At 45.9% G+C, this 21,300-nt stretch overlaps 1 protein-coding gene and 1 long non-coding RNA gene across 5 annotated transcripts in view; one reads left to right on the top strand and one right to left on the bottom strand.

Annotated features, from left to right (window-relative positions):
- Nucleotides 1–21,300, bottom strand: part of NUFIP2 (nuclear FMR1 interacting protein 2) — a 37,080-nt gene that overhangs the window by 13,690 nt on the left and 2,090 nt on the right. The window contains exon 1 of one of the 4 annotated variants that reach the window (XM_069791164.1): nucleotides 2,404–2,745. The exons of the other annotated variants lie outside the window; for them this stretch is intronic. Coding sequence (XP_069647265.1) covers nucleotides 2,404–2,587 — 184 coding nt within the window. The 5' untranslated portion in view covers nucleotides 2,588–2,745. Of the gene's footprint in view, nucleotides 1–2,403; nucleotides 2,746–21,300 lie in introns of those variants that run through there. 4 annotated transcript variants of the gene reach the window in all.
- LOC138686738 (uncharacterized) lies at nucleotides 6,118–21,201 on the top strand. Its single transcript, XR_011326064.1, has 3 exons — nucleotides 6,118–6,421; nucleotides 17,676–17,764; nucleotides 19,372–21,201. It is a non-coding gene; the product is annotated as an uncharacterized lncRNA (long non-coding RNA).

Raw genomic sequence — 21,300 nt, 5'->3', positions numbered from 1 at the left:
CCTGCCCACCGAGAAACTTCCGTACTTCAGAGTTCCTGGGAGACCCAGCACTAGCTTGAGACCTGAGCAGTACAGTACTTGCTGAGGGCTCCAACTCATCAAACCCTGAGGTTATGCTGCACACTCAGCTTTCCTTTTTATTTCTCAAGTTCATTTCTAGGCCTTACGGTTCTGAAGTGAAGCAAGACTGCAATTTAAGTGCAATTCCACTGAAGCTGGAAGCCCAGGACAGTCCAGACCGAACCACCTCATCTTCCTCAACATTTTTTTTTTTTTTTAAATCTCTGGCCAGAGACCCATTGCTTTTGAGGACCCTGCCTACAACGCCCCAAGAGAAGCCTTGAAGGCCCACTGAGAGATGGGAAGAGCATGCTGTACCCAGCTCAACAAATACACTCCAGCTGTGGAGCGAGCAGAGGGACTCCCTCCTACTGCACCCGCTCCTCCGGGAAGAACGCTAGCCTCACTCCTCCTCTGACTCATGCGTCCTCCTTCCCGAGGGTGGAAAGCCTTACATCTCCTGCAACAACTGACCCACCTAAGGCTTCATCTGCAGCCACGGTGGCACAAAGTCAGCACAGTGCACGGAGTCCCCCAAGAACGAGAGCGGGCAAAACTCCAGCTTGAAAAGGAATGTTTTTGTTGTTACCGATATTGTTGAAATTAACTGCTATACTAAAAATCACTGTTATCCTCACATCCTGGAGCCTCAGATGTCTGGCAGATGTAACTGCTCAAGTTCTGCGCAAGTCGGGAACACAAGAATCCTTGTAGGAATCTTTACAGAAATTCCACAACTGAGTTTGCCGAAAGGGATCAAAAAGGATTTTACTACACGCAAGTATTTGTAACCACCACAACTTCCACTATAACTTTCAAATACGCTGTTAAGAATATTAACCATGAGTACTTCATCCCAGAGAAAACTGATAGGATGGGATTCTTGGCTGAGTCAAGGCCTAAAAATTAAGTATTTCAGAATGACATGCAGAGGAAGCCTTCTCAAGAGCAACGTGTTATAGCTGACCTTGTATGACTCAAGACTCCTGACACCACTTGTTAATGAAACAAAACAATGAGTGGTCATAAGACCATCGCAGATGAGGAGAGAAAGAACAAAATGAAGAACAAAATCCGTTTCAGTAAGTCAGTGTGTCAGCAGTTTCTAGTTCCAATTTTCAAGTATTCACAACTCAGCTGCCTGAGTTTTCTCCAAATCAACATTTGGCACAGCTGGCCACGGCCTGGACACAGAGGTGCAGCAACCAAAATTTAGTGGAGGAAGGAAAAAAAAAAAAAAAAAAAAGGTATGTGGAAGTGAACAGGTGAAGAGTATTTGGCAACCTCGCAAATCATTTCATAGCTGGAAAGGGAGGGGTGTCAGAATAAGGGCATATTAAAACCCCGGGCACCCTGCAACCAGTAAAATGACTACTCAACTTATTTTTCTCAGTAACTTATTTTAGCGTATGCCTGATCAGGTCCAGAGGCTGTCCACGGGGGCACTACCAACCCTACTCCTGATGCAAGCCAGGCCCCTTCCCATCTCCCGCCTGATTATGTAAATGAAAATTCCAAGGGAAAAAAAAAAAAAAAAAAAATAAACGTACGCGGCATTCTGGCTGCTCTTGTAATCACGCACTTGCTTTGAACCCCCACAAGCCCCCGAATGGGATATTTTTTTTTTTTTTAATTTTTTTTTTAAGATACAGCAGCCGGGCAGCCCCCCCCACTCCACGCCGGGAGCGAGATGGGGGCTCCGATTCCCCCCCGCCTCCGCCCCCGCCCGCCCCGTAGCCAGGGCTGCCCGGCCACCGCCTCTGCGGCGCTGCCGCCCGGCCAGCGCGCCGGTACGCGGCCGGCCGAGCACAGCCCCTCTCCCGGCCGGCCCGCAGCGACCAGCCCCGGCCCCAGCCCCTGCGCCCCCCCGGCTACGGGCGGCGGCCAGGGAGGAGGCGGCCGAAGGCCCCCCCCCAGGCCAGGCCAGGCCGCGCCGCTCCCGCCGGTGGGGCCGGGCCCCTCCGCCTTATCTGACTCATTGATTTTTTTTTTTTTTTATCCCCCCCCCCCCCCCCTAATTTTTAACCAGCTCCTGTCCCCCCCCACCCCCGGCTCGGCTCGGCGCGGCCCGGGCGGGGGGCAGCGCCCCTCAGGGCGGCGGCGCGGCCCGGCCCCACGTGCCCGGCGGGCGGCGGCGGCGGTTGCCGGCGGGCCCCGCGGCTCCCGCAGCCGCGCCGGCCCCAACATGGCGGACAGGAAGCGGCCCCAGCGCGGCGGAGAAGCTTCCAGCCGGGCCGGGGGAGGAGGAGGCGGAGGAGGAGGAGGAGGAGGAGGGCCCCGCCGCCGCCCCGCGAAGGTCACAGGCCCCGGCCCGCCGCCGCCCGCTCGCCCGCCCGCCCCGACCTGCTCTCCGCTTCGGCGCCTCCTGGTGCTGCGGGCCGCCGTGCTTGTGCTCGTGTCGGAGCGGCGGCTTGGGCTGGGCTCGGCCGTCGGGCGGCGGCAGGTAGGCGCTCTGCGGGTGGTGGTGGTGGTGGTGGCCGTAGTAGTAGTAATGGTGGTGATGGTGGTGGTGGGGCTGCTCCTCCATGGGGGGCGGCTGTGCGGGGCCGGGCCGGGCTGGGCGCTCGCTGCTGGGCCGTGCGGCTCCGGCGCTGGGACGCGGCTGGCGCGGGGGAGGCGGCGGCGGACTGGCAGCGCCCGCCCTGCAATCAGCGAGCCGCGCCGCCGCGACCGCCCCCCGCCCCGCCCCGGCCGCCCGGCGGAAAAGGAAGCGCCGGCCGCCCGGCGGAGAGGCGAGGCTGGTGCGGGGAAGGGAGGGAGGATGGGGAGGGAGGAGGGGGGGAAAGCCAGCCCGGTCCGGCCGTGGCGGGGCAGCCCGGGACCCGCCTGGCCGCCTCCTTCCCCGAGGGCAGCGGCAGGTGAGGCCGCGCTGCCGGTTAGGACGGGGCCGCCTTGGGGCGGGTGGGCTTCGCCCTCCCCGTGCAAAGGCGGTCGAGGCGGAAAAAGGGGCCAGGCCGAAGCCCGAAGCCGTCTCCTTCCCCTTCCCCCGCCGCTGAGTCAGGCCTGGCAGCCTGGCGAGCAGCCCCGCGCCTTCGCTTCCACAGAAAGCGGGGTGTTTCGTAACCCGGCGCCGCAGCCTCGCCTCCTCGGGAGAGGAGCGGCCTGCGGCCCCGGCAGGGTTTTGCTGCAGGATCACCGGGGAAGGAGGAGGGCGGCTCGGGATGCGGCACGGCCTCGCTTGTACCGTAAGCGAGCCGATAAACCGCGCCCCGCTGCCGAGGCAGGGGTCACTGGAACGGCGCCCGAGAGGGCTGACTGGAGGGGAGTGGGTCAGGGGGCCGTCAAGCGGGAACACCGTAAACTGCCGGGTTTCCGGCCGCAGTCACGGAGAACGGGGGAGCAGCAGCCTCGGAAAGACGCCGAGGTTGAGCTGCAGAGGCTCCCGCAGGAGCCGGAGTCCCGCTCTGCTCCCGGGCTCCACCCGCAGACCGCCCGGCAGCAGCGCAGCCCGGGACAGAGTCCGCGGCGCGCCCCGGCCCCGGCCCGGCCGCTCTCGGCCGAGCGCGGTACGTCTGCAGTACCAGCTCTGGTGAGGGAAAAGTAGGTTCCGACCAATACTCCCGCCCGCTTCCGAGAGAAGCGCTGGAGACCTTGACCGGTGCTCACCGAAAAAAATCACAGTCGGGTGGCTGGAATGCCTGAGAGTGGATGGGGGAGACGACCTGAAACTTGTCAAAATTCCTAACAGATTTCATACCATTTCAAACCTCCAATAATCCCCACTGCGGCATGTTCAGTGGGGTGTTTGGCAGCTAAATGAGCTGAACGCCTGCTTCTAGGCCTGAGCACGCTGCACCGCAGGAGGAAAAGGCCAGCAGGACTTTCCCCTCAGGTTGCCTCCTCAACACCAAAACAGCGCAAACAGACCCAAGGGTTCTCCACGGACAGCCAGGCAGCACAGAGACAAAGGGGTTTGGTTTGAATGCAGAGCAGTGAGGAATCGAGGCAGGAGTTAATCAGGAGGGTAGGAAAAGGGCAGAGAGAGGGATGGGGAGACCTGAGATTGACACAGATAAGCTGGAGTCAGAGGCAGAGTCCTGCTCCAAGTTATTCACTGCTCCGGCGTGATTAATTGCCTCCAAATACTCACAGTGTGGACCGCATCAATCAGGGAGGAAGAGTGACAGAAGAAAATGTGATCATGTAATTAAAGACTGTTATAATTAACATGCACAAAAAGAATAAACAGGCTGCATAGACTATCTTAAAAATAGTATTTCCTTGCTTCTCAGGGCATCCACTTGCAGCTTTAATGCCCTGCTATATTTTTTTTAGCTTTTTAATAAAGTAAACAAAATTAATGAAGTCCAGAAAGCCCTATCAGCCTTTGGCTCTGTTCTGCTGGGCACTGTACAAAAGACAGAGCCCTTGCCCAGAGATTTTACAGTTCCCAAGTTTTATTTCAACAGAACATAGTTGAAAGTTTATGCCTCAAGCACAGCTTCCCACTCCACCCTCCTCTTTAATACATAGGAGGTAGAACTTTTCCTACCAGAAATACCAACTTCTACATTAATATAGAGGATTTTTTTCAAGATTTGACGTACCTGAAATATGAGTTCTGTGCCAAACTGGCCCCACAGTTTACACTTCTTTCAGTACAATGCAAAGCAATTTAAGATGCAGCAAAACCATTTAAGCAAGCAACTAATAACTTTGGGCTTTACCCATGCTCTCAGGAATAACGGTCCTTTCAAACGCTGACTCACAGAGTGACCTCACATTGCTTAGGAGACAAGTCTTAAAATGAGGAGTCAGGCTTTAATCACAGTTGACATTTTATTGGTGGCTTGGAAGAATTTAATATAAGGGACTGGCTTGAACACATAAACTTCAAAAGACTCTGAAGAAAGCAAACAATTATGGACAAATCAGCTCTGCACGCACATATACCAGAAATCTAAATACAGAGGACAGCGGGTTGTCTCTTCCTGAAAGACAAAGCAACAGTTTTGCTGCTTAGAAGTGTCATGTTGTCAGTATTATATGAAGCTTGCAAAAACCGATTAAAAAAAATAAAAATCTAAAACCCACACAGCCTGGGGCCCATCACCTTTAGTAACGCACCTAGTAAATGAAGCACAGGCATCGCACTGTAGGCATCCCACATCATGAGGTGGCTAACTGCATATGTGTCTGCAAGGTGGGTCACCGCCCTGCTTAATGCAGAGATGCATTTTAAAGGTACTACAAGTTCCAGCATGCAGCACTGCACTGTGGCCTGGTTTCTCCTACCTGCCATGCTGGAACATGTAGTCTTCAAAAGCTATACTTTATATTAATCCCATCATTAGCACAGCGTTGCACCAGTTACGCTGCGTATTAATATTCAGCAGTTGTTTGGGATGTGTTCTCTGTGGAAAAGGGAAACCGGAGATTTCCGTGCCTCCTCATCTGCAGGAGTTTTCCTTCTTGCTGCTCTTTTGAGTTTGGCAAGCCAGCAGGGTCTCATGCAAAGGAAAGAGGTAATTTTCCTTGGAATTCCACACCCAGTGCCAAGCATTCCCACGTCCAGGCACAAAGTTGGGCACAGCCATCATAATTTCTAACTCGGTAATTTAGTCAAAGCTTTATTTTATAAAGCTTTGAAGTAGATGGCTTTTCAGAGAACCTGCCATTTAAAGCTGCAAAATGAAGGCAGCAAGGAATGAATCAACTGCTACAGAAATCACGAGAAAGTTTTCCTGGAGGGTCTGACCCAAGATGAGTTTTGAATTCCTATGAAAACGCAGTTAAACTGAGAAGCTATTCTAGTGATTTTCTAAGAACAAATAATTTCCTTTCAAAGGCAATCCTCTTTGAGACACTACATTTAATTTCCATTCAGTGTTTTCAGGTAAGTTAAAACTGAAACTATAAAATTAATCCATGAAAAGAAAAATGCTGGCTTTGTAATATTTCTTGTGTCTGTCTCCTGTTTAAAACTCAAAATTGGGAAACATCAAAATCACCACATTTATAGATACTGGGAAGGGCTCTTATACAAAGTATGTGTGGCATTTATTTACATTTTTTTTACCACTGTTTTCATTTATAGCAAGCGTTCAGACTTGCTAAATTCTCTATATTCTAACACATCCAACCTAACAAAGCACTCAAGCAGATGTTTAGTTCCAAGTATGTTTCTAACCGTACTACTCAAAACCTTGCCACATTTAGCCTCTGAAATCTAATGTATTTCAGTACAATGCAGTCACGATTTACCGTTTGATGTTCAATGTTGGAGCAAGACTCAGATCCCAGAAGTAGTTTAGTCAAGATGGATGACAGGGGTGACAGTGCTTCTTGCAGCCTTCTGCTTCACCAGGGGTACAGCTATCCTCATGGAGCTCACAATACCAGCCTTCGCAATTACATTCAGGTAAGGTGGAGCCTCTCCTTGACTCCATTTTTGTACTCTGCTGTGTACATTATTTATAGGTACAAAGCTGGTCTCTTTAAAGACTTCTCTCTCTAGAGACAGCTTGATAGTAGACTTTGGGTTAGAGGTCTTAAAAAGCAGAAAAAAAAAAAAGAAAAAAAAAAAGAAAGGATTTAACCCCCGACTGAATTGTAGGAATGGATACCAAAGACACTTATCTTTCCCATCCCTAACAATTTAAGCATTTCCACCTAATAGCACATGCTGAGTTAAGATTTTTTTCTTCTAAAAACTTAACTTCCAGATGCCATAAGCACACAACGTTAATCCTTCATTCACTCTCCAGAAAATTAAGGCAGGCCAGCACCAAAAATAACCATAGGGCATAGTTCTGTGAGGCAGCAAAACTGACGTAACAGCTAGCTGCTCCCAAAAGGGAAAGTCGTCTCTCTCCCTATGCCTGCTTGCCTCTGCCCTGTTCTAGCAGCAGCGCTGGTGCTTCTCTGAGCCTGTTTGCAAAATTAAACTAAAAGACAATTCTTCCGATGAAAAAGTGCACATTTTTGTGCTGGTTAAGCTTCCCGAACTGTTTCACAGAGGAGCTAGACAAGTATTAATACCCTTAAGAATGGGCTGTCACTACAGCAACTCAGGAGTTGCTTTCTACAGCCAACCCTGCTGCAGGGATGACCTCTTCTGGGAATTGGGCAGTGGGGACACAGCTGGGATTGCCGCCACTTAAACCATCTAATTTTATTTTGCTCATATTTGCGAGTCAATCCCCTGGAGTGCCCAAAGAGGGATGGTGTGACCACCCTTCAAAGTGTTTTGAGCAAGCTGTAACAGAATGGCTGTAACCAGTGGGACCTCCTTCTGGTGACTACATCCATTGTTTAATAGGACTAGATCTGAGGAACGTCCCCTGTTGTAAACACATTGAAGTGTTCACACAGGCATGGGTAACATCTGCTGCCTGTATCTGCATGAAAAATTGTTTACTGGAGTGCAATTATATAAACTGGAGGCAGCTTCTTGGACACATACAAGCAGCAGCACGGGAGGCAGGCTAGCAGGTTGGCCTGAGCCAATTCTCTCATTATTACTTGTCTAGGATTTCAAAGAATCCTGGCTCTGGGCTTTCAGACAGTTCTGGATCTCCTCCTGCTTCCTAGGATCATCACATGGACCACAGAGAAATCTGCACAAACACCTTGCAAGGTGCTCTTGCAAAAACTGCCTGCTGTTAGGACCTGACACACAGGCAGTCTAGCCTGACTTACATGGGAGATTGTATCAGTCACAGTTTGCAGCAGACTTTGACCTCTGGAAGACAAATGAGAAAAAGCTCAATCCATAAATCCCAAGCACTTTTTATCTTGTTATACAACACAACAGTCACATGGTCGCTAGTTGCATTTTGTTCTCATTCCTCTTGGATACCAAATATCTATTATTTTGAAACAGAGATTTTTTAATTATTATTTTTAAATTATGTATTGGGTACATCTGCATCTGGCCCACAGGGACTTCAATACTTGTGCTTGGACTCAGGGTCTCTAACCTAACAGTGCTCAGCACTGGCAGAACATTGACCCTGTAAGGGTTATTATTTGAGTTATTACTACGATGGCTGTTTCATTATGTGACACAGGACAATGATGGTTGACTACAAGATTAGGGATTGAGAAGAGCCCTTGTCTGAAGGAAAATTAAAAAGACTGGGACCATTCTCCTCTGAGGGAGTGAATAACAAAAGTCCACAGTGAAGGTATTACAGAATGCATGGCCTAGAGATAGCAGTTTGAGAACTTTTGTTCACCTTATCTCAAAACATAGGAACACAAGAACATGAAGGGGGAAAAAAAAAGTAAATTAAAAGATAAGCAACCACATGTTAATGCTTTGCATAAAATATATATGAATTCACTGACATGTGAAGAGCAAGGTAGTATTAGTATTCTCAAAGGAGAGGCATAATTCAGCTAAAAGTAAATATTTAACATCTAAAATAAAAGTTTTAGAAGGATTATTATCTATAATTCTTCAGGGCACAAGTGAGCGTCTACCTCTTAGGATTTAAGAGGAGATTTCTGCTAGGTAGCCAGCACCTGGAGAGCTCAAAGAGAAGCACAGAATTTACTCATAAATACCCATCTACTCCAAAGAACTCACGAACTGAATATAAACAAGACAGCTGATGGCTCTAGCTAGACAGGGAGGAAAACGCAAGGCACCAGAGACCAGTAATGACTGGCAAGGCAAGCAATGGTCACTGTGCAGCAGATGCCTGTTAGATATCTAGACTCCATAGTGGGGTTCTTGAATCCTCAACTTAATGGATCTATGCTCCAATTTATAAAATTCAGGTATTTTAGTTACTAAGTGACAACACTGCAGAAGACAGTCGAAGGCTAACTCTTGCGTCATCTTTAGCCCCACTTCCTTATCTTGGAATCTGGTCCATGATACCACTCTTGTTCTCCCACGCAGTTTCTTTACTTCACTGCTTACCTACTGATGAGGAGTGAATTACAGGACAAAGGCTATTGTTCGCAGCAAAGGGTTTGTTGAACAGCTATTTTGGCACAGCTCCCCAGGTGGAGATACAGTTCATATAGGCAAAAGAACTCACTAAACCATCTCCTTAAAAGGCAAACTACACCATCAGAATAAATCATCTCTACATCTTTGCTTTTTGCATGCATCATTGCTGCAGGGTTAAATCTGGGATTTTTACATTCCAACCTGCATAACCATTCTGGCAAGACTAGTAGTTCCTTGACCAGGAAGACAAGATGCACCAGGAAACAAAAAAAAAAAAAAAAGAAAAAAAAAGAAAAAAGTAAAAGAAAAAAAAGAAGAAAAAAAGAAGAGCTTGCTGTGTTTTCTTAACTGCTTCTTTTTTGTACATATTGAAAGAGAAGAATAAATGAAGTGCTGGCTCTGTTAACAATGGGAAGGGGAACTGTGTCTAGAAGTCACCTCTGGGGTGGAAAACAGCAGCTGAATAGCAGTACACAGCAACCCTTACAAAAGAATTTATTTACTACACATATGGAATGAGAATATTATGTCCTAATGAAGCTATAGTGAAACACAAGTAAAATCTAAAGACATAACATAAACAACTCATCTAGAATGGAACCAGAATTCTAGATATAAGACCCCCACTCTACTGGAAAGTAGCCTAGGAATTCATACACCAAGTCCAATTAATAATATTCATTCTTCATTATCATCTTTACACTGCAATAGACCTCATGTTGGCCCCAGGAAAGGATATGAGTCAATCCTTGACTAACTGGCTCTGATTCACTAAGGAATCAACATATATAAAATCACTCAAGATAAAAAAAATGCTAAGGTTTGCCTCACTGATAATTTATCTAATGGCTGCTAAGATTGGAGTAATAGGAGAGAGATGAGAAAGAATAGCACTACATTGCTATGGAAACTAGAATTTTCAAAATAAATACCTTTGCAGAACTGAGGTTGCAGATCTAAAATAACCCATACTGTTTTTGATGTTGCGTTCCTTTGCCACGAGATCCTTCCAGGCTGCCCAGCCAGATGTAGGCAAAAAGCGTGCATGCGGTGATACAAGATATCCCATGGCTCATGTTCCTTATTCCAATGCAGGTATGGGCTCTGAACAGAAACCTCAGTGGTTGGTCTGTTACCTGTACAGTTTGGGGAGCCTTCCTGCCACACAGCCAGTCTGGCCAGGCCAATGCAAAATGAATTCACAACCACTCGAGGCAGGAAGTGTTACCTTTATCCCACTGTACTGATAATCTCAAATATTTGCAGAGTCCTTTTTTTTTTTTTTTTTTTATTTTTTATTTTAAGTGCACTAAGCACAATATATACAGCTTTGTGAAGTTCTGATGCCCTTACTCACACTAGGAATCTCTTTACCCTACAAATGGCTCCACTGCAGTTACCGTTGAGGGTATCCAGTCCTTTGCTCCCTGTTAGTCCCATTTCAGAAATACAGTTGGTAACTTCCCCACTTGCACCCAGGCAAAGGGTTCTCATTTTAGACACACACGTACCTCCACACCCCACCTACCTAGTACCATCTCACTGACTGCTGCTGTAAACAAGTCTAGGCTCTAGAAATGCTGACTCACAGTGCTAGGACTATGGAAAATATTTAGAGTCACTAAAGAAGTGAAGCCTGGCAGGTTTCCTGCCCTTCCTCCTTATCCGTGAGCCCCTTGCCTTGATGTAATAAAGGACCTTGCTTCCTGAGAGGAGGCACAGAGTAGGTACTTGCTTCCTAAAGATAGCCTAGATTCCTTTGGATTCCCAGTTGCTATCTAGTAATTGCAGGCAGGGGAAGAAAACCCCCAGTGCTTACAACCACAGGGCTACAGATGTTGAGATTAATGGCTCCTTGCCTAATGCAGCATTGCTCACTTCAGTGCACTGCCTGGGACATAGTCAAGTTCCTTTAAAATGCCTCATACATTTGCTATGGAAGGCTATTCTTTACCTATAGACTTTACTGAATCAGATTTAGCTCCGATTCCTGCCTTCAGCATAGCTGAGTCAGTGCAGACAGGCAAATCATTATTTGCTTTGTGAGGGTTTGCCACCAATCGAGACACAGGCAAGCAGCACTGGGTGCAAATTATGGTTTACTGTGGGCATGCCAGCACAAGCAAGGAGAGGGACCTGTGCTCAGGCTGAACTGCAGGGACAGCAGGGAGCAGCGTGGGGAGATCTGCGCTATCTAGATGGGAGCCAGTCTGGGTGCATTCTGCCTGTGTTAGCACACTGCTGCGCCCAAATTAATCGGCTCTGGATCTTATCCAAACGACAAGCTGACTGCCTACCACATCAACAGCCTGTTTTCCCCACTGGGAAATGACCTCCTGTTGCAAAAGGCAGAGCATTTAGGGAAACAGCAAAGTTTTATACCCACACGATTCACGTGGCAAATAACTCCAGGAAGCCTAAGAAGCACGGAGCCTTTACGACTGGCTGGGATAGGCAGGTTGCTGAGCTCCCTCCTCCTCCTGCCATTACCTACGCAGCTCATTTGCAAAGGAGCAGAGGCTGATGAGCTACATTTGCAAGCTGGGCAGGGCAGACCAGGGACCAACTCTCACTGAAGGGAAGGAGCAGGCTGTAGTGAGAGCTGTATTGCAGTGCTCAGAAGTGACTGTGCTAAATGGTCATGGGAGTGGTATTGAGTTGATTTTACTTATAACCTGTTCTAACTACAGTCTGCAACCAACATGGCCTGTAGCTTCAAAATGCACTAGAACACACAGCTAGGGATGCAGGGCTTCGTTTTTTATTGGCAGCTGACTTTCAGCTCAGCTTAGCTGTGCATCAAATGAAATCCTTAGCGAGCTGATCTTGCGCATAATTCTCTCTATACTTGTCAATTTGGAGATGTACTGGGCTGAAGTCTCCCTCCTTCAAGGCAACAGAAGCCATTTTGCATAGATGGAGACTGGGGCTGGTCCTACAAGGCTCTCACACTAGTCTAAGAGAACAATACCTATAGTGCTTTTGCCCTTTTTATAGTGCGTACTCAAAACAAACCTAAGGTGCTGTCAGTCCTTCACCTCAGATAACTGCTGTTACAATGAAGATGGCTCAGTGTGAAGATGGCCCTATACAAAGAATAGATCGGATCATAAATGCAGAACAGCTGCTTAAGCAGAATGCAAGGAAAAGAAGCAACGATGTTGCTGGGCAGAGAAAAGCATTGCAAGAGCTTACAGATAGCCTCCTTTCTCCAAAGGCACATGCGCACTGCTATGATTCAGTCACATTTCTCTCAAGCTTCCTGGTAGCAGTAGCAGCATCAGCAAGTGTGTTCTGTCACATCTGACTGACTACAGGACTCTGTCCTCATCTGACAGTAATGACCTGGCCTCAATTTTTTACAATTTTGTCACCTCCTTCCTCTCTTTCAGCACCATAAAAATCACTAGGCATGAAACCTGCAGCACATAGAAAATTCTCGCTAGCACAGCCTGCTGCAGTACACTTCCCTCAGCAACACAGGCGACTGCAGGCATGACAAACCTCTCATAACCTACATTAGATTCCCATAACATTTCAAATCAGGCATGTAACTTCCAAACTTGGCTGAGACTTATCTCCATGGCCAGACTTAGTATACACACCAGAACTAAAACTCCGAGGATCATGGTGAGCAGCTTTGCTCCTTTGGTAAAATGTAATGCTTTACAACAACAGACAGTTCAACCCCATAAAAACAGCCTTTTTTTTGGCCCAAGAACAAATTGAAATCCCCCTAGAACTAAGGGCCATCCAGACTTCTCCACATCTGCACTGTAAAAGATCAACTCTGGTTGAATGGCTACTGCAAAACACACCTGACATTGCCACAGCCATAGTCTCTGATCTGCCACTGGCCGGAGTTGATATCATGGGTTGTGTTCACTGTCTGGAAATGAGGAACAAGAAACACACTGCTGTTGGCTGGCCTGCCATCCAGTGACACATCCTGACATGGGCCACAAAGAGATGGAAATGGGCAGACTGATGCCTCTTAAACATCATAGAAATAAAATCCAAGGGACAAGTTGTCTGTGCAAAGTGCCTTGGTCAGTGGCAGAGGGTCTGCCTAGGCCTTTGATGTTTTTGTCCATCTCTCTTGCTGCACCTCCTTTAGTCATTTCCCACCCCTTATCACCTCTTTACTCAAGGCTGCTTAGCTAATTAAACTGCTGCTGTTTTTGTTTACCCTGTTCTACCTGCACTGAACAGCAGCAAGAGTGCTCTCCCACTGATGTCACCACTACCTTTAAGAAAAAAGCTGACCTGCAAGCTATTTTTAGCCACATTGTAAAGTCGTGGAGCTATTTTGGTCCCATCTCTGTACTGTAAGCTGCAGGACACTGACAGGCTCTGTGTTTGCTTAGGGCAACAGGGGCTTTAACTGTGAATGAGAATGGCTTGTGACTTTGCACTAAGGCTTCTCTGCCCTTCCTATGCCATAGGGCTCTTTACACCAAGATTTGATTTCTCATAATTTTAGAAAAGAGCAACACACCTTCCTGAATTCTGCTAGATACCAGAGGCTCTGTAGGGCCTTTGCATTGTTGTCCTCTAGCTTGCACTGTTTCTACATCTGCAGGAGGTGCTATTTATTCTGTGGGCTCCCTCACTCCCATTTGCCTCGCTCACTAGGAGGAGGCAGGTGCAATTATGAGTCCACAAAGACACTGGACAAGATTTTATCAATCTTCCTTTGCATCAGACCTTCACAAAAGACTAATAAACATTAGTCTAGTGCCTGCTGAGAAGTTGGGTGCACATAACTCTGTGAAGGTAGAAGGGGAGCAGAAAGGAACCATTTGCAGAGCAACATGTTGTTCTGAATACAGACTAATGCCTGGGAGCTCTGGGGTACATCCAGGGCATCAGGCAGAAGGTGCCTGGTCTAGACAGTTGTTTTCTCTAGAGTGCCCAAGGGTTGGTTGCCAAATTTGCTGGGGCTGTGTAGCAGGTGCAAAGCACAGGCAGAATAGAAGCCAAAGCTGGATTTAACAGAATTAAGCCCATAGATACAAAAGGAAGCTTGAAGGATAGGAAATAGGAGGTAAATGAGAGGAGAGAAAAGAAAATACTGAAACTGGTATGTTTAGGACAGGGACAGATGAGGCAGATCTATAAAGGAGGAACAAGGGAGTAACTGTACATGTGAGTTCTTGAACAGCTGTCAGCCCTCCCCCCCCAGAAAACTCCTCTTGGAACTACTGCCATCTTCAGCTATAGTGCATGTTTTCCCAAGACACTTCAGATAGTGGTATTAACAGTTGTGCACCTATCTCATTTGGGACAAGCCCCTCATGCAGCAAGAGAACCATAATTTCATTGAGTGTCAGACTTCCAAGTCTCTCTCACGTATTTTTCCCCCAACTTTCTTCTAAAGGTTCTTCTTTAAAAGTTCTCACACTAAAACCTAAATCCTGCTCCTAAGGTGAGCCACTCCTTACTCTAGTGACGCAACTTGCACCTGTTTTCATGAGTCAGCACAACCCACATATCTCCTCCATAGCAGTGCCTGCTAACAGGATGGACTATCCCAGGCAAACACCGGCAATCTGTTGCAAACAAAGATCTGATTTAGAGAGCATCACTGTGCTTCACTGGGCATTTCATGGAAGGAGCTGCTTTAACTCATTTGGTCCCAGGCAACTGTTAATCTGTCCATGTTATATACACGTTACAATCTTCACAACAGTGAAACCAGCTGACCATTAACTAATATTTTATGACATGTAAATTAAAACTAGCTTAGTAAGAATTTAACTTTTTAGTCAATAGGTGGAAACGCCATGGACAGAATAATATTGTTTAATATGTTATTTTAGCAGGACAGAATGGAACTGCTGCAGTTCAGACACAGAGATGGGTCCAGCAGCAATATGTCAAGACCTGTTGGGTCAAAAAGCTCAATGAAGTGGTTTGTGTTTCAGCTTCCCCCAGAGCTCTGCACAAGACTAGCAGTAAGCGTTACATAGTGAAAACATTTTGGTGAGATGAATTAACATAGCAACATGTTGCATTCTTTCCCTGCTGAGCTTTAGCTGCCTTGCTTTGGGACACTGCATAAGCAGGGTAACAAACACAGCATGACAAGTGTCTGACAGAACGGACAGAACAGATAACCTGTCAGCTCCTGCATGGTGGACCCATGCTCCTGCTAGCAGAGCTTTGCCAATGTAGGGAGTTACTAGTTTACCTTTCATCACCTGTCTAGATCCTCGTATTTCATCCATTTTCCACACAATTTATCTTACTGTGAGAGCATTACTGGAATCATCACTTGTCTCCACCAATTATTTAATGAAGACATCGTATCGCCATCTCCACAATGCAGCTATTTTACTAGTAAATATAAAGAAAATACATTTTTAAATATTCCTACACCTGTTCTGTTTTCTGGTATGGAAACACCAGGCATACAGTAACAAATCACAGGCAGCTCACCCCATAGACGTAGTCAGAGGTCATCCACCAATTGTGTGGATCCAGACAAGTGCAAATAATACGCTTTAGCTGACAACTGCAATTGTTCCGAGTCTCCTCTAGGGAGTGCACTCGTAAAGGAAGAAATGAAAACTGCAGCACACAAGCCAGCTGGTAATCGGTGACTCAGGATATTCAGGCAGTCACAAATGGTGTCTGTCCATTTCCAGCTGAACACAGGGACCAGCAATGAGGTTTGAGCTTGATGTAAGAGCAGGATTCTACTAGAACCCAAGGTATGCTTTAGTATGTGAAAGAAAAGTCTGTCAAGATACTAAAAATCAAGATCTAGAACAAGCAACAGGACTTCAAATACTGGATCAATCATTTAACCCAACACACCCACAGCTGAACACAGTGTGGACAGCACCACTATGGGGCTTCCATCTCTTGCCCACTAGTATATCATGCTGCATATCCATCAAATCATCCAGGGAAAGCATGCTCAGTCTCAAAACATCGTTTAGGCCTTGGCCTCTGTGCAAAGAACAGCAGAGAGATGTTAATTTCTAGAACTGGCTGTATTTTGTGGTATTTTGTGTGTATGTCCACATCTCTGTACTAGAAACTGGGCAGAGCCATCAACTTATTTCACCCTGGATTCACAAAACAGCTAAGCAAATAGTATCTGGCTGATCTTCATGGTAAGGAATCATGGACGAAAAGGCATAAGGTTGCCTATTTCCTTCTTACAAATCACATCCATGCCTCAACTCTACGACCTTCTATCCCTTCATGAAAGAAGGACCAGAACATAAAATGAATCTGCTCAGAACAGGACCTTTGCCTGCCCATCCCCCCCGCCCCAATCCATGTTTCCAGTCTCAAAAAAAAAAAAAAAAATTAAGGAATGCAGAAATCATACTATCATCCACCTAAGGCAAAGGATAAGAGAACAAACTTGCCGGGTAAGAGTCTGGATAGGAAGAGCAGGTCTGCAGCAGGGACATAACTACATTCAGACAAGTGCCAGGGTCCATCCCACAGCACAGCAGAGGATGCAGTGACTTCTGCAGTTAACTGCTTTGTGACAAAGCAGCTCTATTGGATTTCCTAAGGATGGATGATCCCTCAGTGTCGCCAGGACAGCACACCTTTAGAGGCAGGGTGTCTTTCTGTCCTGCCATACCAGACACTCTTTACTTTTCTAAGTGCTACGTAAGAAGCTGCCATCACAATAATTAGGGGATTGCATAGTGATCCACTGAAGCAGAGAACTTTTGCAGGATCCTTGCTCTCTCACAGGGTGCCAGGCTCTGGGTTCCTCATCAGAGCCAGTGAGCAGCAGCAGCTTTGAGGACAGTGGGTTTGGGAAGCCAAGAGGCAGCAACCGTTGCTGCTTATGGATAAAGCTGCCGGGCTGGCACTGACAACTTTGCCACATACAGAATTCATCCATAGCAAAACAGGAACAGACATTCGCATATCCTAAGGACAGCAACTAGACCAGGGATTTCACTTTCAGCCAGGCATTCAAGTGGCAGCAGATACCTGTGGGACAATGCCAGTCTTGTGCTTTTAGAGACTCTAAGTTCCCTCTGTAGCACATGAGTGGACGATAGCTGTGTCTGTTACTAGATGTGGATTCTGCAACTAAAATGCCAGCAGCTGGCTCAGTTTAGACTGAGGAGCATTGCTAGTATCTGCTAGTGTGTAACAGCCCATGGAAAGGAGGAAGAGGCACTCAGCACAAGCTTCATGTTTATTCAGCGAGCACCAGAAGCGAACCATCTCATTTCTAAACTCCTGTTGCCTCCCACTTTTTGTCTCATCATCACACATCTAAGCTACACATGTAAGGTACCATGAGCTAATTCACTCATCCACTCCCTTTATTATAGCCCCTCTTGCTGTCTTCTCACCTGTCTTCCTCAACCAGCATACCAGAAGCCCCATGTACTGACATAAAAAAAAAAAAAAAAGAAAAAGGCTCTGGAAGGTGTGATAAATAAAAAGGAACCATTAGCTCTTTCTTGCCCTTGCAAATAACAGAACTTCTCCTCCCTGACCTGTCCCATCCACTCTTAAGTCTTCCAACAAGCACTGATTTCTACTGCTGTTGTGAATAGCTGCAGGTGCTTTTTAATAGAACCACGGGAAAGGCAGACTTAGCATTAAGAGATCCTCAGAAATCTGTAATATTTCTGGTGATGGCACATTTGATTTCTAGGGGGATGTTTATGATGTATGCATCATCACAGTCTCAGAACTTCATTCTCCACCTATTTAGGATTCCCACACTGGATTACAACCTGCCTTCATATATGAGATGTTGAAGCTTTCAATGAGGTCACACCAGACACTGACAAGCGCTGATGGGTGAGTCATGCTGCAGTAGCCAGAGATACTAGCAACAGATTTGTTAATCTGTATGCAGTCTAACTCTCTTTCTGGTCTAGAATCTTATTCAAGAGTGGAACACAATGTCTCAGAGATAGGTGACTGCAGAACTGCTGAAGAGCAAGGCTGTATTTTCACAACCATTTTACAGATTATAACAAGAATCAGTTCCTGGGAGTATGTTTACAACAATGCAAAATGTGACGGTTTACCTATTAAATGGAAGATCAAGATCCAGATGGGGTCAAGAGCAGAGCTGTCCATTGCAGATCACTGGAAAAGCTGCCATGCTAATAAGGAATCTAAGGGTTCTCAGAAGAGTTCCACCAACTCTTGCTCCAGCAGTTTAAATCATCATCTCCAGCAAGTTGCTCTTCTGGAGGCTACATCACTGTACCAGAGTCAGCAGGTATAAATACAGGTCCGTACACCAGCCAATCTAGCACAAAGGCCACTGTAGTAACAGGCTTGTTAGGCTTGGGTTTGAGCTAAGACATCTAACTGTAACTGAGCAGGGTCAGGCACAGAACAAACTCTTCTGCTGGCTCTGCTATGGGAGGGAAACCTGTGACGAAGGTCTAGACCAGACAACAGCAACATCCTGAACCACCACACCAAAATTCAGTGGAGCTTGCCCATGAAACTTTGGAAGTGTGGCAAGAGGGACACAGAAAACCATGCAACAAGTGAGATATGGGGGCTGAGTACAAGACAGCAGAAAAAGTTTCTTCATTTTGGCTAAATTACTGAACAGCCAGAAAAAGAATCAATAAGAAAGGGAAGGGACAAACTAAATCTAAAAGAAATTCTGCAGAGGAAGAACAAAGAAATGAGGTGCTGTTGTACTTTCATTGCTACGAAGCTAAATTAAGCTTCCTAAGTCGAGCAGAAAAATAATTGTTTAAGATTTCTATTCAGAAGACAGCGTGAGCAGCAAATGCCAGTGGGACAACTAACAAAGGGTGTCTTCTCACAGAGAAAGCCACCTGGAGATTGCATAACTATAATGAGTTTCCTCCCAGTTTCACATTATTAAGTCACCTTTCACCCTTCTCTGCCAAAGGCTTCTTCTTATCCATCCATCCAAGGACCAGAGCCAAGACACAAGCCTTTCCTGTGCTGCTTCTTTCCATCAGTCACTCTTCAAGGTCAAGGCCTCCACAATACTGATCCTTGCTGCCCATTTCAGCCATTTTGAACGAACTCCAGAGTAAAACCCTCTTCAGCCCTGCTGTTGGGAAAAGATCTGAGATACCTAAACAGACCCTCCTATACTCAGTTGTTATGGCTTGGAAAAACAGTTAGTTTTTGGAGCAACACATTTTGATTTTGCGTTAAAAGGGAGTCAAGAACATTGTTGTCTATAACCATGTTCAAGAGACACCCCAAAACACCACTTACCTTTAAGCATTCAATCTATCAAAGTGCAATGCATCTTCATGTGCTGTATTGGTGAAAATACGTTGTACTGATATTCTGGAAGTACTTCCTAGCATCAGTTCATTTGGCATGTATGTTATAAGCTATGTATAAAAAAAGCACCTGAAAAATGACAGCTTAATCAGCTTATTGTTATTCTCTTGCAGAGAACGGTAAAAAGAATTCCTGGGTGTCCCTGGGCAACATATATTACAAAAGACCCTGAAAGTAATCAGAGGAAACGTATATCTGGCAAAAAGAGAATTTTTTTCAAGTTCTGAAAATATTTCAAAGCAAAACCATTGCAGAGATCCATCAAGGAGGCCTCACCAGCAGAAGACATGCCTACCTAGAGTCCCTTGGAAACCTGTTTGACTCAGGTGGAAATGACCTACTGGCATTTATTTGTAATTGCCCAGCATGGCAGTTGCTGAGGAAGGAAAAGCTGTTGAGTCATACAGCAAGCCGCTTTTCCACTTTTGTCTAGTTGCCCAGAGGGTAGAATGGGACAGTCAGAAGGCTGAGATTCTGTTTATGCCTCTGACACTGATTTCCCATACGACCTTGGCAAGTACTACTTCTTGTGCCACTGTTTCCCCATTTCTTAATGGATAAAACCACTCCCTTGACTCATGGGACAATCATAAGTGCACAGCAAGGAACATGTTTGTTTAACTAATGAAAGGTAAGAGAGAAGAGTGAAGAGTCATTATTGTTGTCATATAATACAAAAGCAGTTATGTAACAACATCAGTATTGCTTCATTTTCGCCATTATGACATAACAAACTGTCAGAGGCATACTGCCTGACATAGTATCTTCATCCCAGTGAATGTACTGAAGCATTTACCTCATTGATACAAAACCAGATTACAACACTCTAGAAGACTCTACCTCGTTTATTTTGACCAGCCTTTCTCTAGAACATGTTTTTCCTGTATAACCTTGTAACCCATAATAATGGCCCAAACTACACTATAGGAGTGACACCAGGTTTCATGAGCTAGTAAAAGCAAAACAGTTCCTCACTTCTGCATTTCACAACTAGTCACACACTAAAACACACAAGTGCTTATCATCTTTGCGAACAGCGAACAAGCTTAAGTTAGTTTCTAAACTGGTACATAATACAGACAAAGAACACATTAAAAAAATCTCAATGCCATGAAAGAATTAAAAAAATCCCTAATTTGGCTAAATTACATTCTGCTTGTATGACGACAAATTTCCTAAAACAAAAGCATTGACAAGTGCAGTTCATAACTGCTGTTGGAATTAATAACCAAATCTCATTGGTTCACGTTCTATGATTTATTCTAAAATTTACAGTTGTTCATTTAAAAAAGGTCAGAATAAAGCAGCATGTGGACTGAAGGCTAGGGAAGGTATGACTGTGATTACAGCAGCTGAAACTCTGCCCTAATCACACTCTTATCTACTGAAAGCATTTATAAAGCAATGATTACTGTACTAGGCCCCATCACTGCACTGAGTTAGTTCTGAAGCAGCACCTTCGCATTGCTGCAAGAAGTTTATACTGCTAGAGGTGTTGTCATTCTGCTGAGACAGAAAGCCAAGCTTCTCATCACTTTAAGTCATTAAAAAAAATAAACTATGACACTTCTAAAGAAGTAGGGGTGTTAACCCCAATGTCCTGGCCAAATTCCCAGCTCGAGTAATTACAAAGTGCCTTGAATAAATTCTTGCCACAGTTTCCGTTGGACATAGTATTGTTCTCTACTTCCTTTCCTACAATATTATGGAGTGCTGATGCATGCTCTTACAAAGGTCCTGTCTACACTGAAATGTCGTACGGGTCTACCCCAGGACCCAGCTCTGTGGCAGCACATTGGGAACAACGTGTTGAAACCAGTTCTGCCTGTCAGCAGAACCGCTAGGCAATTTGTAATTTTTATTTATTGATGTTCTGGCACCTCCTTCAGATGGTATTAACTTTGGGTATAGCTATCTGATAGACAGACTGGTGCAAATCCCAGATGCAGACATATACAAGCCTGTTTAGTTTTTCTTTAAATGAACTGAATTTGCATCAGGAAATTAGCAAACTAAGCTAAACTAACTTTCTAGATGCCTAC

Source organism: Haliaeetus albicilla, chromosome 9 (assembly GCF_947461875.1).
Source record: "Haliaeetus albicilla chromosome 9, bHalAlb1.1, whole genome shotgun sequence".
Lineage (NCBI taxonomy): Eukaryota > Metazoa > Chordata > Aves > Accipitriformes > Accipitridae > Haliaeetus > Haliaeetus albicilla.
Note: the sequence above shows the minus strand (reverse complement) of the source record. Positions and strands in the feature narration are given on the sequence as shown.